This window comes from Hyperolius riggenbachi, chromosome 7, assembly GCF_040937935.1.
Source record: "Hyperolius riggenbachi isolate aHypRig1 chromosome 7, aHypRig1.pri, whole genome shotgun sequence".
In the NCBI taxonomy this organism is placed as follows: Eukaryota; Metazoa; Chordata; class Amphibia; order Anura; family Hyperoliidae; genus Hyperolius; species Hyperolius riggenbachi.
The window spans coordinates 41,468,269-41,490,602 of record NC_090652.1 but is presented as its reverse complement, the minus strand read 5'-3'; the positions used below and the strand labels follow the sequence as shown (position 1 = coordinate 41,490,602).

Sequence of the window (22,334 nt, the reverse complement as noted above, 5' to 3'; positions counted from 1 at the left end):
TGTGAAGAGCTTTGTAGGTTAGAGTTAAGAGTTTGAACTGAATCTTCTGGTTACTTGGCAGCCAGTGAAGAGCTTGACAGAGAGGAGCAGCAGAGGAAGAGCGAGAGGAGAGATGAATGAGTCGAGCAGCAGAGTTCAGTACAGAATTGAGCGTTGCTAGTCGCTTAGTTGGAAGTCCACCATGAAATATATTGCAATAGTCCAATCGAGATATAATAAGAGCATGTACTAACATTTTGGTTGTGTCATGGGAGAGAAAAGGTCGGATGCGTGCTATGTTTTTGAGTTGGAGATGACAGGAGCTGGTTAGGGAGTTGATGTGAGGCATAAATGAGAGAGAAGAATCAAATATTACCCCCAAGCACCGTGCTTTGGGAACTGATGTTATAGACGTGTTGTTAACATTTATTGTAATATCAGGCAAAGAGGTGGACAGGGATGGTGGAAAGACTATTAGTTCAGTTTTATTCATATTAAGTTTTAAGAAGCGAGAAGACATGAAAGAGGATATAGCGGACAGGCAGTCGGGAACCTGTGTGAGGAGGGAGTTAAGGTCTGGGGCCGAGAGGTACAGTTGTGTATCATCTGCATATAGGTGGTATTGAAAACCAAATGAGTTGATTAAGTTACCAAGACCGTGCACGTAGATGGAAAAGAGGAGGGGACCGAGGACAGAGCCTTGAGGTACCCCTACAGACAGAGGATGTGAAGAGGAGCCCTGGTCTGAATAAGAGACAGTGAAAGACCTTCCAGAGAGGTAGGAAGATATCCAGGAGAGAGCTAGGTCCTTTATTCCTATAGAAGAAAGGATCTGTAGGAGTAGAGTGTGGTCGACAGTGTCGAATGCTGATGACAGATCTAGAAGGATGAGTATGGAATAATAGCTTTTGGATTTAGCTGTGAGGAGATCGTTAACTACTTTGGTGAGGGCTGTTTCTGTGGAGTGGTTTGCTCGGAAGCCAGACTGGAACTGATCAAGTAAGGAATTTGTAGATAAATACTGACTTAGTTCAGCATGAATGTGGCGTTAAAGTAATTGCAAATAGGAGAAGTGACACTAGGCGGTAGTTAGCAAGTTCAGTGGGGTCTAGAGATGTTTTTTTAAGTAATGGTGTTACAACAGCCTTCTTGAGTGAGGATGGCAAAATTCCAGTGGAGAGGGATAGTTTAAACAGCGATGTTAGGGCAGGGACGAGAGATGTGGATAGCTGATGAATGAGATGTGATGGGATAGGATCCAGAGAACAGGTGGTTAGATGGGATTTGGAGATAAGAGAGGAGAGAGAGTGTTTGAAGAGTGGAGAGAAACTGAGTGGAGATGGAGTTTAATGTCTGCATGGAAAACACACTACGAATTTTGGCAATTGTATCTGTAAAGCATGTTGAAAATTCTTCAGCTGATAAGCATGAAGAAGGAGGAGGAGGGGTGGACGGAGAAGGGAGTTGAAAGTGCTGAACAGGCCCTTTGGATTGTGCGAGTGGGAGGATATGAGGGAGGAAATGTATGATTGTTTTGCAGCAGAGAGAGCGATTTTAAACTTGTTCAATGCTTTTTTGTAAGAAATTAAATCCTTATTAGTATTGTTTTTTCTCCAACGCCGTTCAGCTACTCTAGAGCACCCCTTTAGCTGTTTAGTAGCTTTGATCAGCCAGGGTTGGCAACTGACACGGTGTGGGCAGACATTGGTGAGGGGTGCGATTGCATCCATGACTTGCGTGATTGAGCTGTGGTAGTGTGCAGCTGCTGAGTCAGGGTCAGTGAATGATTGTGTGAGTAGAGGTGCCAGGGCATCAGAGACAGATTGCATGTCTATGTTGCGGTAGTTCCTGCGTATGTGTAAGCGTGCTTGAGGGAGTATGGTAGGAAAAGAGGGGGAGAGATTGAAGTTTAGTAAGTTATGATTAGAGAGCGGGAGAGGAGTATTAGTGAAATCAGTGATAGAACAGAGACGAGTGAATATGAGGTCAAGTGTATGACCATTAGAGTGAATTGGAGCAGTGGACCACTGAGACAGGCCGTAGGAGGAAGTAAGTGACAGAAGTTTAGTGGCAGCAGAATTGTTAGTGTCTACATGAATGTTAAAGTCACCCATAATGATGGTAGGGATTTCGGAGGACAGGGACTGCAGGAGCCATGCAGAGAAGTGATCTAGGAAGAAGGAAGCAGGGCCAGGAGGGCGGTAGATTATTGCGATCTGGAGGTTAGAGGGAGAGTATAGACAAACATGCATGGACTTCAAAGGAAGGTAGAGAAAGAGAAGGAATGGGGGCTTGAAGGAGCATCTATCAGAGAAAAGAATGTCCACACTCCCGCCATGTTTATTCCCACTTCTAGGCGTGTGACTAAAGTGGAATCCCCCATAAGAGACGGCGGCAGGTGAGACCGTGTCAGAAGGAGTCAGCTATGTTTGTGTGATCCCAAGAAAGGTGAAGGCATTGGAATTGAAAAGGTCATGGATGAAAGGAAGTTTGTTGCAAACTGAGCGGGCATTCCAGAGAGCAGCAGAGATAGGTGGGGGAGGAGGGGGGAGAAGAGGAATATTAATAAGGTTCTGGCAGTTTCGGTGTGCATATGGCTGGCTGTTAGCAGTGCGATTAGGGTGTAAGAGTGAGGAGTGAGCTTGCAGAGAGGGTCCAGGGTTTGGTGAAATGTCACCTGCAGCAAGGAGAAGTAGGAGACAGAGTGAACGGAGGAGAGGGAGGGATTTAGATTTGTGGGTAGAAGGAGCATTAAATGTATAGCGAGGTTGTATGAATAGGAAAGTTTTGTGAGAGGCAACCTGTGGAGATGATAAAAGAGAGGGAGAAATGTGAATGATGTCACTTCCGCATTTGGAATATGTTCAGTGCGGATAGCGTGCGCAGCCTGTCACTTTGCTTTCGCCGCGATCTGAGGTCTGTCGTTATAAGACGGGAATCGGGCAGGGCAGACTGCATGGAAGGGGGGCCCCCAGGTGAGGGAGGGGAGAGACTGCCCCCCTCCCCGCTGCTTCTCCTTCCTGCGCTGTGCTTGTGACCCCTCACCCCTCCTACAGTGCTTGGGGCCCCCAGGGCCCTGTAAGTAAGGGGCCTAACGGGCAAAATCCCGAGCTCCCGCCGGCTCAGTACAAGCCTGGTTGTGGGGACAGTGCAGCTTAGTGTAGGTTGTGGGGACAGTACAGCTTAGTGTAGGATGTGGGGACAGTGCAGCTTAGTGTAAGTTGTGGGGACAGTGCAGCTTAGTGTGGGTTGTGGGGACAGTGTAGCTTAGTGTAGTGTTTTTTGGGGCAACAGGGGTTAGTGTTAGAGATGGCCCGAACATCAAATTTTGGGTTCGCGACCAGCGAATGTGAACTTCCGCAAATGTTCACGATCTGGCAAACCCAGTGAACCGCAATAGACTTCAATGGGCAGGCAAATTTTAAAACCTAAAAAGACTTCTGGCCACAAGTTTCTGGCCACAAAAGTGATGGAAATGTTGTTTCAAGGGGTCTACCACCTTGGCTGTGGCAGCCAGAGGGGATCCATGCCAAAAGTCTCACCGGAAATTACGTATTTGATGCAGAGTCAGGTTTGAATCACTAAAGGGAAGGAATCACATTACATTCCTACAAATAATGCGCTGGAGTGGTACTCTGTGCCTGCAACTTAATGTGGCCACAAAAGCAGTAGTGTGCACAGCTCTGGGTATCAGTGGGATGTGGAGTGTCACACACACAGAAATGCAATAGTACTATAAGAATACAGTGAAGAAAATGCACTGGAGTGGTACTCTGCAACTTAATGTGGTAACAAATAGCAGTAGAGTGCACACAGCTCTTGGTGTCAGTGGGCTGTGGATTGTCACACACAAAAAAGAAACACAGGAGACCGGTGTCCTAGCCCTCAAAAGGGCTGTTTGCTTTCACAGTAAGTATGGAACAAGAACACGGGCCTAGCTAATGCTTTACCTACCTATCTGCAACAAGTCAGACCCTGCTCTCACTAACAGTCAGCTCAGCAGCCAGCAGGGAATTAATCCAATATAGCCACCATAAGTGCTTTTTGATAGGGGGGTGGGGGTCCAGGAAGGGGTGCTAGCTGATTGGCTACCGTGTGTCTGCTGACTGTGAGGTAAAGGGTCAAAGTTTAGCTCAATGATGATGTATAGGGGGCGGGTCGAACACTCCAAATGTTTGCTGTTCACCCCGGACGCGAACAGTGGAATTCGCCGGGACCTGTCTGCTGGTGAACCATTCGAGGCCATCTCTAGTTAGGGCATGAGCCCACTGATGCAGTTGTATCCGCTTCTGTCCGCTTTTCAGCATCTCTACACTGATGTTTAACTGAAAAGCGGATACAACTGCGTCAGTGGGTTCAGGCCCTTAGTGTAGTGAACCTAGTAAGGCAGCAGGGGTTAGTTTAGCTGGGTGGTGTAGTTTAGATAGAGACAGCTTGGGGGGAGAGAAGGACCATAAGACGCTCCTACACTCAAGGTGCACCAATCTTCATATTTTTTTCCATGGTTTTTGTCCTCTAAAACTAGGTGCGTCTTATACTCTGGAGCATCTTATATTCAGAAAAATACAGTACCTTACTTTTCAGAACTGTCATCTCTTTGTTTGTGTCTTTGGTGCAGAAGTATGCACAAAAGCAAGGCCTAAATGGCATGCCTTTCTCCACACGCTTATATTTTTTAGTTTTACCTGAACAGTTTTACCTGAACAGTGGTAGTAATCCCAAGCAGAGCAATAACAAGTGTAATCATATGATATTGCTTGTTGGCATATTTCAAAAGTATAGAGATGATAATTTAATGGAGTTTTTTTGTTATTATTTTAGAGAAAGTGGGCATTCACATTGCTGAAGATGGGACATCAATGTATATAACAAATGATCCTTTCCATACACCCTTTAGAAATCACTATCAAAGTGATAATGGAGAAAATGATTGGTCTTCTCCTAGCATTACATCACTACCACATTCAACAATAAAAGAAAATACAACTCCATCAACCAGTTACCAACCCAAACATGTAAGAGAAATTCTACCTGTGGAAACTAGAAAGGATGAAGCAGCCGCCAGAGGACAAAAACATCCAAGAGGACCTAGGCCTGATGTTCCACCGAAACCACCGACAGCAGGAGACATCCATAGTATGTATGGGGACAAATAAAAAGTGAAAAAAAAGTGATATATATGCCACCAAGTTATTCAAGTATTTATACCATTCAAGAAATGTCTAAATTGGGCAAAAAATACAAATTTCAACAGACATGGAGATAAATTAGCCATTCCAATAAATCTGTGTGAAGCTATAAAGGTCCGAGAAAAGTTTTCAGTCTGGAAAAAGTACAAAAAAAATTATACATGCAATTAATGAGTAATCTACCAAAAACTGGTTTCAAATTGATTGCTTTAAAAATAGTTTTATGATATGCTATAAACCACTTGACCACTGAAGGGTTATGAACCAGAGCAATTTTTACCTGTCAACGCTCCTCCCTTTCATTCACCAATAACTTTCTATATCTTGGTTTTGTTTGCCACCAATTAGGCTTTCTTTAAGTGGTACATTTTGCTGAGAATTATTTTGTTCTAAATGCATTTTAACAGGAATAACGAGAAAAAATTGGAAAAAAATTAATTATTTCTCAGTTTTTGGCCATTATAGTTTTAAAATATAACATGTTAATATGGATAAAACACACACATTTTATTTGCCTATTTGTCTCGGTTATTGCAACATTTAAATTATGTCCCTAGTACAATGTATGGTGAGAATATTTTATTTGGAAATAAAGGTGTATTTTTTCTGTTTTGTTTCCATCACTTAAGCCCATAGATGCAAAAATAACAGTAATATACTCTCAAGACAAACATGTTAAAAAAAAACATGTTCAGTCCTTAAGAAAACTATTAATGTATTATTTTAATTGTCATTTTTTTAATATGCAAATATTTTATTTGTGTAATTATGGGAAAGTGGGGGAGGTAAGGGGTTAATTTTAATTTTATATGTATGTGTTTTTATTGAAAATAATCTATGTAGGTGTATATTTCCTATTTGGCCACAAGATGTCCCCACACTTTTTCTTCCTGCGCGTACTGTTAGTACGCTAACAGGAAGTAATGCATGTATGTGTTACTGTGTTTGTTATAATAGCCGCAGGCATCTCATTGATGCCGGCAATCATTCCCACGGGGACTTAGATCAATGAATGGGAACCGCATTCCCATTCACTGTTCTCCCTACTAACAGGTGGGGGCGAGAACGTGCGCACAGCGGTGATCACAGCAAAATACGTATATCTACTACCCTGGAGCTAAAATGAAGTCTCTGGGGCCAGATATACTGTATGAAATGCAGTAACTGGTTAATTGCTACAAATTAGTCACATATACCACACATGAAGTAAAATAAAACTCAAGATGGTGAGTGACCTTCCACAATATTTATTCCACACAGTATAAAAACTTGCATAAACAAAAATGGGACAGCCATTCAGAATCATTTAATAAAGTGCAAGGATAGGATCTTCGTACCGCTGTTATGTGCAGAAGTAGCTTGCTTTAAAAATGCCAAGCTGCAGCAGCACACACAATCAAGCCTTGATTATGTCAGATGAGATTAAATCGGTCAAGAACGTTTTCACTGGAAAGAAGGACATCAGAAAATTAGAAAATAACGGTGGCAACATGATCCTATTCTTTCGCTTTACTGTACGACCAAAAGTAATACAATCTGAAAGTAAGTAAACCAAACTAAATGTTAGTGAAGGGCCGTTTCCAGGGTATAGTGATGCGAATGCAGCTACCTGGCCGCATCGCATCACTTCCACTGGCACCCGCGTCACTTCCGCATCTTCCGAGACGCAGCTGCGGGTGGATGCTGAAGATTCTCGGATCGCTACGCTCAACATGCACACAGCGGAATCTATTCCATTGCAGTGCATGTGTTTCAGGACACCTGCGGTTCGATGCGGCTATGTAGCCAAAACGCACCGCTTCTAGTGGAAATGAGCCCTAAGCTCTGAACAGTCTGCCTTGATCAGTGCAGGATCTACCAGTTCAGGGGTAGAATAAGTTAATCATAATTTTTTAAACTTGCAAGGGACACCTCCATGGGCAAAAAACAACTTTTTCTGTTTGAGATTCTCCATCACATTAGAAACCCACTTCTTAAAAACAAGAGTTGTTATCCTTCCAACGTACAGTGGTGTGAAAAACTATTTGCCCCCTTCCTGATTTCTTATTATTTTGCATGTTTGTCACACTTAAATGTTTCTGCTCATCAAAAACCGTTAACTATTAGTCAAAGATAACCTAATCGAACACAAAATGCAGTTTTAAATGATGGTTTTTATTATTTAGTGAGAAAAAAAACTCCAAATCTACATGGCCCTGTTAGTGTTGGGCGAACACCTAGATATTCGGGTTCGCGAACGTTCGCCGAACATCGCCGTGATGTTCGGGTGTTCGCGCCGAACTCCGAACATAATGGAAGTCAATGGGGACCCGAACTTTCGTGCTTTGTAAAGCTTCCTTACATGCTACATACCCCAAATTAGCAGGGTATGTGCACCTTGGGAGTGGGTACAAGAGGAAAAAAAATATTTGAAAAAGAGCTTATAGTTTTTGAGAAAATTGATTGTAAAGTTTCAAAGGAAAAACTGTCTTTTAAATGTGGAAAATGTCATGTTTCTTTGCACAGGTAACATGCTTTTTTTCGCCATGCAGTCATAAATGTAATACAGAGAAGAGGTTCCAGGAAAAGGGACCGGTAACGCTAACCCAGCAGCAGCAGCAGCACACGTGATGGAACAGGAGGAGGCGCAGGAGGAGAAGGCCACGCTTTGAGACACAACAACCCAGGCCTTGCATGAGGACAAGAAGCGTGCGGATAGCATGCTTTGTACCGCCATGCAGTCATAAATGTAATAAAGATAAGTGGTTCAATAAACAGGGACCACGCGGCAACGCTAACCCAGCAGCAGCAGACGTGATGGAACAGGAGGAGGCGCAGGAGGAGAAGGCCACGCTTTGTGAGACACAACAACCCAGGCCTTGCATGAGGACAAGAAGCTTGCGGATAGCATGCTTTGTACCGCCATGCAGTCATAAATGTAATAAAGATAAGTGGTTCAATAAACAGGGACCACGCGGCAACGCTAACCCAGCAGCAGCAGACGTGATGGAACAGGAGGAGGCGCAGGAGGAAAAGGCCACGCTTTGTGAGACACAACAACCCAGGCCTTGCATGAGGACAAGAAGCGTGCGGATAGCATGCTTTGTACCGCCATGCAGTCATAAATGTAATAAAGATAAGAGGTTCCATAAACAGGGACCGGCAACGCTAACCCAGCAGCAGCAGCAGCAGCACACGTGATGGAACAGGAGGAGGCACAGGAGGAGAAGGCCACGCTTTGAGACACAACAACCCAGGCCTTGCATGAGGACAAGAAGCGTGCGGATAGCATACTTTGTACCGCCATGCAGTCATAAATGTAATAAAGATAAGTGGTTCAATAAACAGGGACCACGCGGCAACGCTAACCCAGCAGCAGCAGACGTGATGGAACAGGAGGAGGCGCAGGAGGAGAAGGCCACGCTTTTTGAGACACAACAACCCAGGCCTTGCATGAGGACAAGAAGCGTGCGGATAGCATGCTTTGTACCGCCATGCAGTCATAAATGTAATAAAGATAAGAGGTTCCATAAACAGGGACCATCACCGGCAACGCTAACCCAGCAGCAGCAGCAGCAGACGTGATGGAACAGGAGGAGGCGCAGGAGGAGAAGGCCACGCTTTTTGAGACACAACAACCCAGGCCTTGCATGAGGACAAGAAGCGTGCGGATAGCATGCTTTGTACCGCCATGCAGTCATAAATGTAATAAAGATAAGAGGTTCCATAAACAGGGACCGGCAACGCTAACCCAGCAGCAGCAGCACACGTGATGGACAGAGTGGCAGTAAACACAATGCTATATAGTCTGCTATATAGTCACCCCGAATGGAGTGATGTTCTGCAGAACCCGAACAGTGGCGAACACTGTTCACCCAACACTACTGGGAACGCAGATTTTAGTACCTAAACACACGATACAACCTGTTTTCCGGGGTCAGACTCTGAGGCACATACAGATGGTCCCGATCATCATCCTCATCATACAACTCTTCTCCTGAGTCTGACCCACCCACCACCTCTGCCACCCCAACATCCCTAGACACAGACCCCTCATCGTCCTCAACATTAAGTTGGGATGCTGGCCTGAGCCAGACCTCCTCCTCCACATCAGGCCCCATCATCTCCTCAATGGCAGCCCTCATTAATCGCTCTGGCGACGGACCGATGGACACAACGTTCTCCTCCGGGGAGGGCTGCTGCTGACCACTGGCTGCTGGGGTGGATGTTATAGCTTGCGTGGGGCGTTGGCTGTTGCTGTTGTTGGGAGTGCTGCTCGCAGCGGAGGTCTCTGAGGAACTCATGGTGAGCTCATATAGTGGTTGGCGGTGAGTGGAGTATTACTGATCCCAGCAATATACACACTGACTGGCAGAGTACGCAATGCTATATAGTGTGGCTGAGCGGTGTACACAGAGTGGCAGTAAACACAATGCTGTATAGTCTGGCTGAGCGGTGTACACAGAGTGGCAGTACACACAATGCTGTATAGTCTGGCTGAGCGGTGTACACAGAGTGGCAGTACACATAATGCTATATAGTCTGGCTGAGCGGTGTACACAGAGTGGCAGTACACACAATGCTATATAGTCTGGCTGAGCCGTGTACACAGAGTGGCAGTAAACAATGCTATATAGTCTGGCTGAGCGGTGTACACAGAGTGGCAGTAAACAATGCTATATAGTGTGGCTGAGCCGTGTACACAGAGTGGCAGTAAACAATGCTATATAGTCTGGCTGAGCCGTGTACACAGAGTGGCAGTAAACAATGCTATATAGTCTGGCTGAGCGGTGTACACAGAGTGGCAGTAAACAATGCTATATAGTGTGGCTGAGCCGTGTACACAGAGTGGCAGTAAACAATGCTATATAGTCTGGCTGAGCCGTGTACACAGAGTGGCAGTAAACAATGCTATATAGTCTGGCTGAGCGGTGTACACAGAGTGGCAGTAAACAATGCTATATAGTCTGGCTGAGCGGTGTACACAGAGTGGCAGTAAACAATGCTATATAGTCTGGCTGAGCGGTGTACACAGAGTGGCAGTACACACAATGCTATATAGTCTGGCTGAGCGGTGTACACAGAGTGGCAGTAAACAATGCTATATAGTGTGGCTGAGCCGTGTACACAGAGTGGCAGTAAACAATGCTATATAGTCTGTCTGAGCAGTGTACACAGAGTGGCAGTACACACAATGCTATATAGTCTGGCTGAGCGGTGTACACAGAGTGGCAGTACACACAATGCTATGTAGTCTGGCTGAGCGGTGTACACAGAGTGGCAGTAAACACAATGCTATATATAGCGTGGCTGAGCGAGGTACACAGTGGCAGTACACACAATGCTATATAGTCTGGCTGAGCCGTGTACACAGAGTGGCAGTAAACAATGCTATATATAGTGTGGCTGAGCGAGGTACACAGTGGCAGTAAACAATGCTATATATAGTGTGGCTGAGCGAGCAGTGTACTACTGTTCCCAGCAGCGACACACAATGACTGGGGGGGACCCTGGCTAGCGTGGCTGGAGAGCGAACTACCCTGCCTGCCTACCCAAAGCTAAACCCACAGAGAAATGGCGGAGATATGACGTGGTTCGGGTATTTATTCACCCGAACCACGTGACCGTTCGGCCAATCAGAGCACGTTCGGGTCCGAACCACGTGACCCGTTCGGCCAATCACAGCGCTAGCCGAACGTTCGGGGAACGTTCGGCCATGCGCTCTTAGTTCGGCCATATGGCCGAACGGTTTGGCCGAGCACCATCAGGTGTTCGGCCGAACTCGAACATCACCCGAACAGGGTGATGTTCTGCAGAACCCGAACTGTTCGCCCAACACTAGGCCCTGTGTGAAAAAGTGATTGCCCCCCTTGTTAAAAAGTAACTTAACTGTGGTTTATCACACCTGAGTTCAATTTCTGTAGTCACCCCCAGGCCTGATTACTGCCACACCTGTTTCAATCAAGAAATCACTTAAATAGGAGCTATCTGACACAGAGAAGAAGACCAAAAGTACCTCAAAAGCTAGACATCATGCCAAGATCCAAAGAAATTCAGGAACAAATGAGAACAAAAGTACTGTAATTGAGATCTATCAGTCTGGTAAAGGTTATAAAGTAATTTCTAAAGCTTTGGGACTCCAGCGAACCACAGTGAGAGCCATTATCCACAAATGGCAAAAACATGGAACAGTGATGAACCTTTCCAGGAGTGGCCGGCCGACCAATATTACCCCAAGAGCGCAGAGAAAACTCATCCGAGAGGCCACAAAAGACCCCAGGACAACATCTAAAGAACTACAGGCCTCACTTGCCTCAATTAAGGTCAGAGTTCACGACTCCACCATAAGAAAGATACTGGGCAAAAACGGCCTGCATGGCAGCTATCCAAGGCGCAAACCACTTTTAAGCAAAAAGAACATTAAGGCTCGTCTCAATTTTGCTAAAAAAAAAACATCTCAATGATTGCCAAGACTTTGGGGAAAATACCTTATGGACCGACGAGACAAAAGTTGAACTTTTTGGAAGGTGCGTGTCCCGTTACATCTGGCGTAGAAGTAACACAGCATTTCAGCAAAAGAACATCATGCCAACAGTAAAATATGGTGGTGGTATTGTGATGGTTTGGGGATGTTTTGCTGCTTCAGGACCTGGAAGGCTTGCTGTGATAGATTGAACCATGAATTCTACTGTCTACCAAAAAATCCTGAAGGAGAATGTCCGGCCATCTGTTCGTAAGCTCAAGCTGAAGCGATCTTGGGTGCTGCAGCAGGACAATGACCCAAAACACACCAGCAAATCCACCTCTGAATGGCTGAAGAAAAACAAAATGAAGACTTTGGAGTGGCCTAGTCAAAGTCCTGACCTGAATCCTATTGAGATGTTGTGGCATGACCTTAAAAAGGCGGTTCATGCTAGAAAACCCTCAAATAAAGCTGAATTACAACAATTCTGCAAAGATAAGTGGGCCAAAATTCCTCCAGAGCGCTGTAAAACACTCGTTGCAAGTTATCGCAAACGCTTGATTGCAGTTATTGCTGCTAAGGGTGGCCCAAACAGTTATTAGGTTCAGGGGGCAATTTCTTTTTCACACAGCTCCATGTAAGTTTTGAGGTTTTTTTCTCACTAAATAATAAAAACCATCATTTAAAACTGCATTTTGTGTTCAATTATGTTATCTTTGACTAATAGTTAACGTTTTTTGATGAGCAGAAACATTTAAGTGTGACAAACATGCAAAAGAATAAGAAATCAGGAAGGGGGAAAATAGCCCATTAGCCAGTTCCCTATCCATGCACACAGACTCTTCCCCAGTCCTTGCATCCTCAACTTTTGCACCAGACATTTGTGGGGAACAGTGTCGAAGGCCTTTGCAAAGTCCAAGTATATCACATCTACAGCATTCCCAATTCTTAGGAGACAGAGTTAATTTGGGAAATATTTAATCCATAGAACACATTTTAGCAATGGAGTGTGACTTTTCATTGGCCAGCTGCTATACAATTATGAGGTAAGATAATTAGGATATTAAAGCGGAATATAACCCTGCATTTCAACTTTGTGTACAAGATACAGAGGCGCCAAAAGAATAAAAGGTAATTAAATGAACTTAAAAAACCAACTGGTTAAACAGAGGAGGCAGCGGTGGTCTTAACCCCTCCAAACAGACACAGGCAAGGACTGCGATTCAGACAGTCAACAATTTATTCGGAACTCCAAAAAACAATGCAACGCGTTTCACGGGCCATACATCCCGCTTCCTCAGGCAAAATACAGTAGGAGTCACAGCTGCAGAAAATACACAAACAGACAACCAGAGGCATAAAATCGTCAAAGTGCTGATATGAATACGTAAATTTACATTTTGCATTACATTTTAGTGACAAGTTGTGCGCGGGTTATAAATATTAGTTTCAGACTGATAGTAGTCTCATAGGTATGCTTGACAGCTATAGAATGGGTAGGGGGAATGTTAAAGGTGCATTGTGCTAAACAGAGTAAGACCAATGATAAATACAAACAAATATGCAAATACATAAAGTAAAAAATTGGCTGGGTTTGCTGCCGGTTGTTGTGGACATCATACAGAACAACAGTGAATAGTGGGTGAAATTGGGAGAAAGGGTTGACATGGTCTAGAGGAGGAGGAGGAACAGAGGGTGTTGGAATGGCTAAAAAACAGGTGGGGTGTTTTAGGCAGCAAGTAAACAAGAGTATAAGGAGAAGGCAGACTTACCATCTGTATTATATCAGCGAGCTCGGCGCCTCTGTAATGCCAGAGGACACCTGAGTTCATTAAGTAGCATGGATCAGTATGAGGAATGTGAGAGTACTTCCGGGCGGAAGTGTGTCATAGAGGGGCGGGGCCATCATGTGTGTAAACTTTGTAAATTTTGTAAATAAAGTTGAAGAAGAAAAAAAAAAAAAAAAAAAGAAGGAACGGCTAGAAAAATTAGTTTCGAACTGATGGAAGTCTCAAAGGTATGCTTGACCACTTTAGAATGGATAAGGGGGGGTGTAAAAAGTTGCATTGTACTGAATCAGAGTAAGACCAATGATAAATACAAACAAATATACAAGTATTCAACATAAAAATGGTAGAAAGACATGTAAAATGCATAAAATGTATAAAAATCAAAATAAAAGTTGTATATCATAAAATTAGAATAAACATATACATTATTAGAAGGATAAAAGAGAGGACTATTAAAAGACTGAACGGATTAGGTAAAGTGCTTAATGTATTTTTTCTAGTACTTCATTAAGACCCTCAGGAACCAAAGTCCTGAGGGTCTGTATCCAATACATTTCCAGTTTTTTTAGGGTAACAGAGGCCGCCGGGGCACTGTCGTTGATCTGATCAATGAGAGTGATGGTGAAGGTGTCAGGGGTGCCGTCGTGTGCGTGGTGGAAGTGACGTGAGACACTGTGCAAAGGGAAGTGTTTGAGGATATTCCTTTTGTGTTGTCCTATCCTACTACGGGCTTCTTGTGTGGTTCTGCCAATATACTGGAGACGGCAAGAACAGGAAATGAGATAGATGATAAATTTGGAATGGCATGGGGAGCTCCTTTGCACCCTCGTACGCTAACCTGGCCATGGGATTAATTGAAACAACATTACTCAACAATGATCACCCGTTCAAAAACAATATAATCCTATATAAACGCTATATTGATGATCTATTTTTCATTTGGAAGGGTGATACCACCCTCATTCCTGATTTCATATTATTCCTCAACAGTAACAAAGCCCGACTCAATTTTACTGCCCAACACCACCCTACCACAATCAACTACCTCGACCTTACTATTTCCATAGTTAACAACTCCATACAAACCAAAACATACTTCAAAACAGTAGACTCCAACAATTTCATTCATTTCAGCAGTTTTCACCACCGCCCTTGGACCCAGAATACCCCATATAGCCAGTTTAAAAGGATTTTTAGAAACTGTTCCGATATCAATGACTACAATTCTCAATCCGATATTCTTGCAAAAAAATTCTCTGAGAGAAAATACCCCAAGAAGCTGATCCGCGATGCACGGCATAAGGCCAAAATCCAACCATCCACTACAAAAACCATCTCCAATCCTACCACTGACAATAACTCTCAATCTAGATTCATCACAAAATACTGCAAAGAACACTCAATCATTAGATCTATTTTACATAATCGCTGGGAAATCCTGCTCCAGGACCCCTACCTTAAACCCCTATTACCTACCCGACCGCAAATCACCTATAGGAGAGCACCCAACCTCCGTGGCCTGTTACCTCCCAGTAAACTTCGCAACCATCCTCCCTCCGCCTCTTCCAGTACACTTCCCCCCGGCTCCTGGGCCTGTAACCACACCCGCTGTTTAGCCTGTCCTTTCATTACCAACACAGTCAGCTTTAGTTCTCACCACAGTACACCACAGTACACCACAGGTACTCAATACCAAATAAAAAAACATATCTCATGCCATTCCAAATTTATCATCTATCTCATTTCCTGTTCTTGCCGTCTCCAGTATATTGGCAGAACCACACAAGAAGCCCGTAGTAGGATAGGACAACACAAAAGGAATATCCTCAAACACTTCCCTTTGCACAGTGTCTCACGTCACTTTCACCACGCACACGACGGCACCCCTGACACCTTCACCATCACTCTCATTGATCAGATCAACGACAGTGCCCCGGCGGCCTCTGTTACCCTAAAAAAACTGGAAATGTATTGGATACAGACCCTCAGGACTTTGGTTCCTGAGGGTCTTAATGAAGTACTAGAAAAAATACATTAAGCACTTTACCTAATCCGTTCAGTCTTTTAATAGTCCTCTCTTTTATCCTTCTAATAATGTATATGTTTATTCTAATTTTATGATATACAACTTTTATTTTGATTTTTATACATTTTATGCATTTTACATGTCTTTCTACCATTTTTATGTTGAATACTTGTATATTTGTTTGTATTTATCATTGGTCTTACTCTGATTCAGTACAATGCAACTTTTTACACCCCCCCTTATCCATTCTAAAGTGGTCAAGCATACCTTTGAGACTTCCATCAGTTCGAAACTAATTTTTCTAGCCGTTCCTTCTTTTTTTTTTTTTTTTTTTTTTTTTTTTTCTTTTTTTTCTTCTTCAACTTTTTTTTTTCTTCTTCAACTTTATTTACAAAATTTACAAAGTTTACACACATGATGGCCCCGCCCCTCTATGACACACTTCCGCCCGGAAGTACTCTCACATTCCTCATACTGATCCATGCTACTTAATGAACTCAGGTGTCCTCTGGCATTACAGAGGCGCCGAGCTCGCTGATATAATACAGATGGTAAGTCTGCCTTCTCCTTATACTCTTGTTTACTTGCTGCCTAAAACACCCCACCTGTTTTTTAGCCATTCCAACACCCTCTGTTCCTCCTCCTCCTCTAGACCATGTCAACCCTTTCTCCCAATTTCACCCACTATTCACTGTTGTTCTGTATGATGTCCACAACAACCGGCAGCAAACCCAGCCAATTTTTTACTTTATGTATTTGCATATTTGTTTGTATTTATCATTGGTCTTACTCTGTTTAGCACAATGCACCTTTAACATTCCCCCTACCCATTCTATAGCTGTCAAGCATACCTATGAGACTACTATCAGTCTGAAACTAATATTTATAACCCGCGCACAACTTGTCACTAAAATGTAATGCAAAATGTAAATTTACGTATTCATATCAGCACTTTGACGATTTTATGCCTCTGGTTGTCTGTTTGTGTATTTTCTGCAGCAGTGACTCCTACTGTATTTTGCCTGAGGAAGCGGGATGTATGGCCCGTGAAACGCGTTGCATTGTTTTTTGGAGTTCCGAATAAATTGTTGACTGTCTGAATCGCAGTCCTTGCCTGTGTCTGTTTGGAGGGGGTAAGACCACCGCTGCCTCCTCTGTTTAACCAGTTGGTTTTTTAAGTTCATTTAATTACCTTTTATTCTTTTGGCGCCTCTGTATCTTGTACACTACATTGAGTCCACCCTGGGTGGAGGGTTGTTACCCTATCTTCCTGTCTACAGAGAGCGACTTTTTATTCCTGAGTGGGGTCAGGATTGTTCTCCCCACCTGCCTATACAGTGGTTGCCTATTGGTAACCCTGGTTTGTGAGTATAATTTTAACTTCTCATTTATTTTGTTGTCCCCAAGACGAATTACACTATTGGGGCTCTTGGTGTCCCTCTGCTTTATTTATCTGCATTTCAACTTTGCTCTACAACATTATTTACAGTATATTATATGCAACCAGCATTTTTTTTTTACTAGACCAGCATTGGAAGGGTTACACAGGGCTTTAAAGTTCCTGGAGATTTCTGCAGACGCATCCGAAGCTGACATAGATACATTTTGTTTACATAAATGTATCTAAGTGTTAAATGTGACTCACTCTCTCTGACTGAGAAGAGCTGGAGGACAGCCAAAGAGTGTGTAACATTTCTCAATAGATACATATAACTAAATAGAATGTAACAATCTGAACTTCTGCATATCTCTCCACGGAACTTTAAACCTCTGTGTTTAACCCTTCCAATGCTGGTCTAGTAAAAAAAATGCTTTTTGCATATAATATGCTGTAAATAATATTTTAGAGCAAAGTTGAAATGCAGGGTTATATTTCGCTTTAAGATAATTAGGATATTAAGCAGCAGTAAGTGGTGTCTACAAATGCAAATCAAACAGAACCTGTTTGAAGTTACAGATAATGCACAGGTAATAGGTGTGAAACAAGTGAGCCCATAAATACAAAGAGCAGTAATGAAGATCACTATATGCAAGTAATTGGTAAATATGATAAATGCAGATCACATCACATGGAACGGGACATACACAGGCAATACTTGTCTAATGCAATTGGATCGTGTGCAGTCAGATGGAATGGGGCATACACAGGCAATACTTGTCTAATGCAATTGGATTGTGTGCAGTCAGATGGAATGGGGCATACACAGGCAATACTTGTCTAATGCAATTGGATCGTGTGCAGTCAGATGGGATGGGACATGCACAGGCAATACTTGTCTAATGCAATTGGATCGTATGCAGTCAGATGGAATGGGGCATACACAGGCAATACTTGTCTAATGCAATTGGATCGTGTGCAGTCAGATGGGATGGGACATACACCGGCAATACTTGTAAGATGCAGTTGGATCGTGTGCAGTCAGATGGAATGGGGCATACACAGGCAATACTTGTCTAATGCAATTGGATCGTGTGCAGTCAGATGGAATGGGGCATACACAGGCAATACTTGTCTAATGCAATTGGATCGTGTGCAGTCAGATGGGATGGGACATACACCGGCAATACTTGTAAGATGCAGTTGGATTGTGTGCAGTCAGATGGGATGGGACATACACCGGCAATACTTGTAAGATGCAGTTGGATCGTGTGCAGTCAGATGGGATGGGACATACACAGGCAATACTTGTAAGATGCAGTTGGATCGTGTGCAGTCAGATGGGATGGGACATACACAGGCAATACTTGTCTAATGCAATTGGATCGTGTGCAGTCAGATGGGATGGGACATACACAGGCAATACTTGTCTAATGCAATTGGATCGTGTGCAGTCAGATGGGATGGGACATACACAGGCAATACTTGTCTAATGCAATTGGATCGTGTGCAGTCAGATGGAATGGGGCATACACAGGCAATACTTGTCTAATGCAATTGGATCGTGTGCAGTCAGATGGGATGGGACATACACAGGCAATACTTGTCTAATGCAATTGGATCGTGTGCAGTCAGATGGAATGGGGCATACACAGACAATACTCGTCTAATGCAATTGGATCGTGTGCAGTCAGATGGGATGGGACATACACAGGCAATACTTGTCTAATGCAATTGGATCGTGTGCAGTCAGATGGAATGGGGCATACACAGGCAATACTTGTCTAATGCAATTGGATCGTGTGCAGTCAGATGGGATGGGACATACACCGGCAATACTTGTAAGATGCAGTTGGATCGTGTGCAGTCAGATGGAATGGGGCATACACAGGCAATACTTGTCTAATGCAATTGGATCGTGTGCAGTCAGATGGAACGGGGCATACACAGGCAATACTTGTCTAATGCAATTGGATCGTGTGCAGTCAGATGGGATGGGACATACACAGGCAATACTTGTCTAATGCAATTGGATCGTGTGCAGTCAGATGGAATGGGGCATACACAGGCAATACTTGTCTAATGCAATTGGATCGTGTGCAGTCAGATGGGATGGGACATACACCGGCAATACTTGCAAGATGCAGTTGGATCGTGTGCAGTCAGATGGAATGGGGCATACACAGGCAATACTTGTCTAATGCAATTGGATCGTGTGCAGTCAGATGGAATGGGGCATACACAGGCAATACTTGTCTAATGCAATTGGATCGTGTGCAGTCAGATGGGATGAAACATACACCGGCAATACTTGTCTAATGCAATTGGATCGTGTGCAGTCAGATGGGATGGGACATACACCGGCAATACTTGTAAGATGCAGTTGGATCGTGTGCAGTCAGATGGGATGGGACATGCACCGGCAATACTTGTAAGATGCTGTTGAATCATTTTCAGTCAGATGGGATGGGACATACACAGGCAATACTTGTAAGATGCACTTGGATCATGTGCAGTCAAAAAAAAAAATATTTCACTTTTTTTAAAACATTTCACTCAAAAATGTTATTAAAGCTCCAGAAAAAGTACCAAATTTTGTTTCAGTGTTCAAGCCCAATTCATTACAGACAATATATAAAATGTCCTATTTCATGTAGGTTTTCTTGTCAAAAATCCTAAGTAAACCTAATGATGGCAACATGTCTAAAAACTGCTTGGCACTAGATGTTCGTGTTTAGGACAAATTAGCTGTCAGGGAAAGGGTTAAAAAGTAGAGACATGGTTTGATGAAGTTTTTTTTTTTTTCTTGTTTTAGAGAAAGGGGGCATTGGCGTTGCTGAAGCTGGGACATTAATGGATATAACAAATGATTCCTTGAATACTCCTTTTAGAAATCACTACCGCAGACAAAGTGATAATGGAGAAAATGATTGGTCTTCTCCTAGCAGTACATCACTCCAACATTCAATGATAAAAGAAAACACAACTCCATCAACCAGTTACCAACCCAAACATGTAAGAAAAATTCTATCTATAAAAACTGGAAAGGATAAAGCAGCCGCCGGAAGACAAATACGTCCAAGAGGGCCTAGGCCTGACATTCAACTGAAAGCACTGACGGCAGAATCTATTCGAAGTATGTATGAGGATAGCAAAAACAAACCTCATATATACGCCACCAAGTTATTCAAGTATTTTGTACCTTTCAACACATTACAAAATTGGGCAAATGAAACTAATTTCAATGGCCGGGGAAATAAACGCGCCATTCCAATAAACCTACGTGAAACTATAATGGCAGAGGTCAGAGAAAAATTTTCCTCAGTTTTAAATTCAGAGGAAAAAAGAAACATAATAAATGCTATTAATCGTTTACTGAGTAATCCACCCAAAAATTGCTGGCCTATTCCATATTGATTTTATATATATATATATATATATATATATATATATATATATATATATATATATATATATATATATATATATATGCAGTATTAAATGCTGCAAATTGATCACTGTTAGGAATCTGGTCATGCCACCTGACGGTTTTCTGCCTCCTGCCATCCTGACTGTCCAGCCTCCTGATGTTAAGCTCCAGTTCCAGCCAGTCTCCGGGTCCTCTGCTGATTCCCGGCTTCTGAAGACTTCTGCTGCTGCCCAGCCACCACAGACTTCTGCTGCTGCCCAGCCACCACAGACTTCTGCTGCTGCCCAGCCACCACACACTCCTGCTGCTGCTTCTCAGCCACCACAGGCTTCTGCTGCTGCCCAGCCACCACAGACTTCTGCTGCTGCCCAGCCACCACACACTCCTGCTGCTGCCCAGCCACCACAGACTCTTGCTGCTGCCCAGCCACCACAGACTTCTGCTGCTGCCCAGCCACCACAGACTTCTGCTGCTTCTCAGCCACCACAGGCTTCTGCTGCTGCCCAGCCACCACAGACTCCTGCTGCTGCCCTGCCACCACACACTCCTGCTGCTGCCCAGCCACCACAGACTCCTGCTGCTGCCCAGCCACCACAGACTCTTGCTGCTGCCCAGCCACCACACACTCCTGCTGCTGCCCAGCCACCACAGACTCCTGCTGCTGCCCAGCCACTACAGACTCCTGCTGTTGCCCAGCCACCACAGACTCCTGCTGCTGCCCAGCAACCACAGACTCCTGCTGCTGCCCAGCAACCACAGACTCCTGCTGCTGCCCAGCCACCACAGACTCCTGCTGCTGCCCAGCCACTACAGACTCCTGCTGTTGCCCAGCCACCACAGACTCCTGCTGCTGCCCAGCCACCACAGACTCCTGCTGCTGCCCAGCCACCACAGACTCCTGCTGCTGCCCAGCCACCACAGACTCCTGCTGCTGTCCAGCGCCTACAGACTCCCGTTGTAGTCCAGTTACCTCAATCTGCTGCTCATCTTTCTCCGAATAGTTTCCTGTCTTCTTCTCAGCCTGATGTCTGCCAGTCCATTTTCCTTCCTGGCTGTCAGTCCTCTGTCCAGGATACCCAGTTTGCTGCCCAGCTGGAGGGTTTCCAGTCCACTGCCAAGATACCTTCAGAACCTGCTCTTCTTTTGTTGGTACCTAGTCTACTCCTAATGCCTGCCAGTCCACTGCCATGCCTAATGTCTACCAGCCTGTTGTTCTTCTTGATGTCTTTTGTTTCCAGTTCCTGTTTTAGCATCCTGAGATACAAATTGAAACATTTTATTTTTTGTTTTCCTCCCTGCCCACCCAGTGTTGGCACAAGCTGTCAACCTTCCTGTATGAGTTCCTGTCTGCCGTCTCTTGGGATCCTGGCAGTAGAGGTATACAGTCATGTTGGAGCGTCCTGAGGCCGCTCCTTAAGGAGGGCGGGGGGTTATGTTAGGAATCTGTCACAATCCCAACGCTGCCACTTCCTGCCTGCTGGTGGCAGCATTGTGTTGAACTTTGATGAATGTCCTTTATTCCACCTGCAGGTGGCTCTGGGGACTTTGCATGACCTGAACTTTCATTGTTCCACCACTAGGTAGCTCTATGCTGTCTGGAGACAGCTCTGCCACTGCAAGGGCTGCTCTTTATGGACTTGGCTTTTCAATCATGCAGCAGGTGTGTTCTCCTTATAAAAGAGCCAGTGTTGCCAACCACGCGTAAATTTACGGGCAGCCCGTAAATTTTGATACAAATTAAGCTGCCCGTGAATTTCGTAAGGAATTCAGCAGCGTCCGTAAGGGCGGCCAAACGGCCGCCCGCTCTGTTGCAGGAGGACAGCAGCGCAGTGGAGGGAGAGCTTTGGCATCAGCGGTGGAGAAGGAAGGCAATATCCCCCCCTTCTCTCACCTTAGTGCTCTCCCTCCCTCACTCGCTATCCCCTCCTGAACTAGTGCTGACTGAGTGGCTGGCAGGCGGCAGCGGGTGGGACATACCTTCCGTCTCGCTCCAAGCGCGGAAGTTTTGCTGCTCTGGTCTGGACCAGACCAGAGTACCGGCAAATCATACCGCGCCTGTGACGGGACGGAAGGTGAGTCCCGCCCGCTGCCACCTGCCAG

General features: G+C 44.4%; 1 protein-coding gene across 1 annotated transcript in view; it reads left to right on the top strand.

Annotated features, from left to right (window-relative positions):
* Positions 1 to 21,787, top strand: part of LOC137525990 (uncharacterized) — a 55,166-nt gene extending 33,379 nt beyond the window's left edge. Inside the window, exons 3-5 of the mRNA XM_068247199.1 lie at positions 4,801 to 5,115; positions 19,620 to 19,751; positions 21,765 to 21,787. Of these exons, the coding sequence (XP_068103300.1) occupies positions 4,801 to 5,115; positions 19,620 to 19,751; positions 21,765 to 21,787 (470 nt within the window). The remainder of the gene's footprint in view (positions 1 to 4,800; positions 5,116 to 19,619; positions 19,752 to 21,764) is intronic.
* The last annotated feature ends 547 nt before the right edge of the window (positions 21,788 to 22,334 follow it).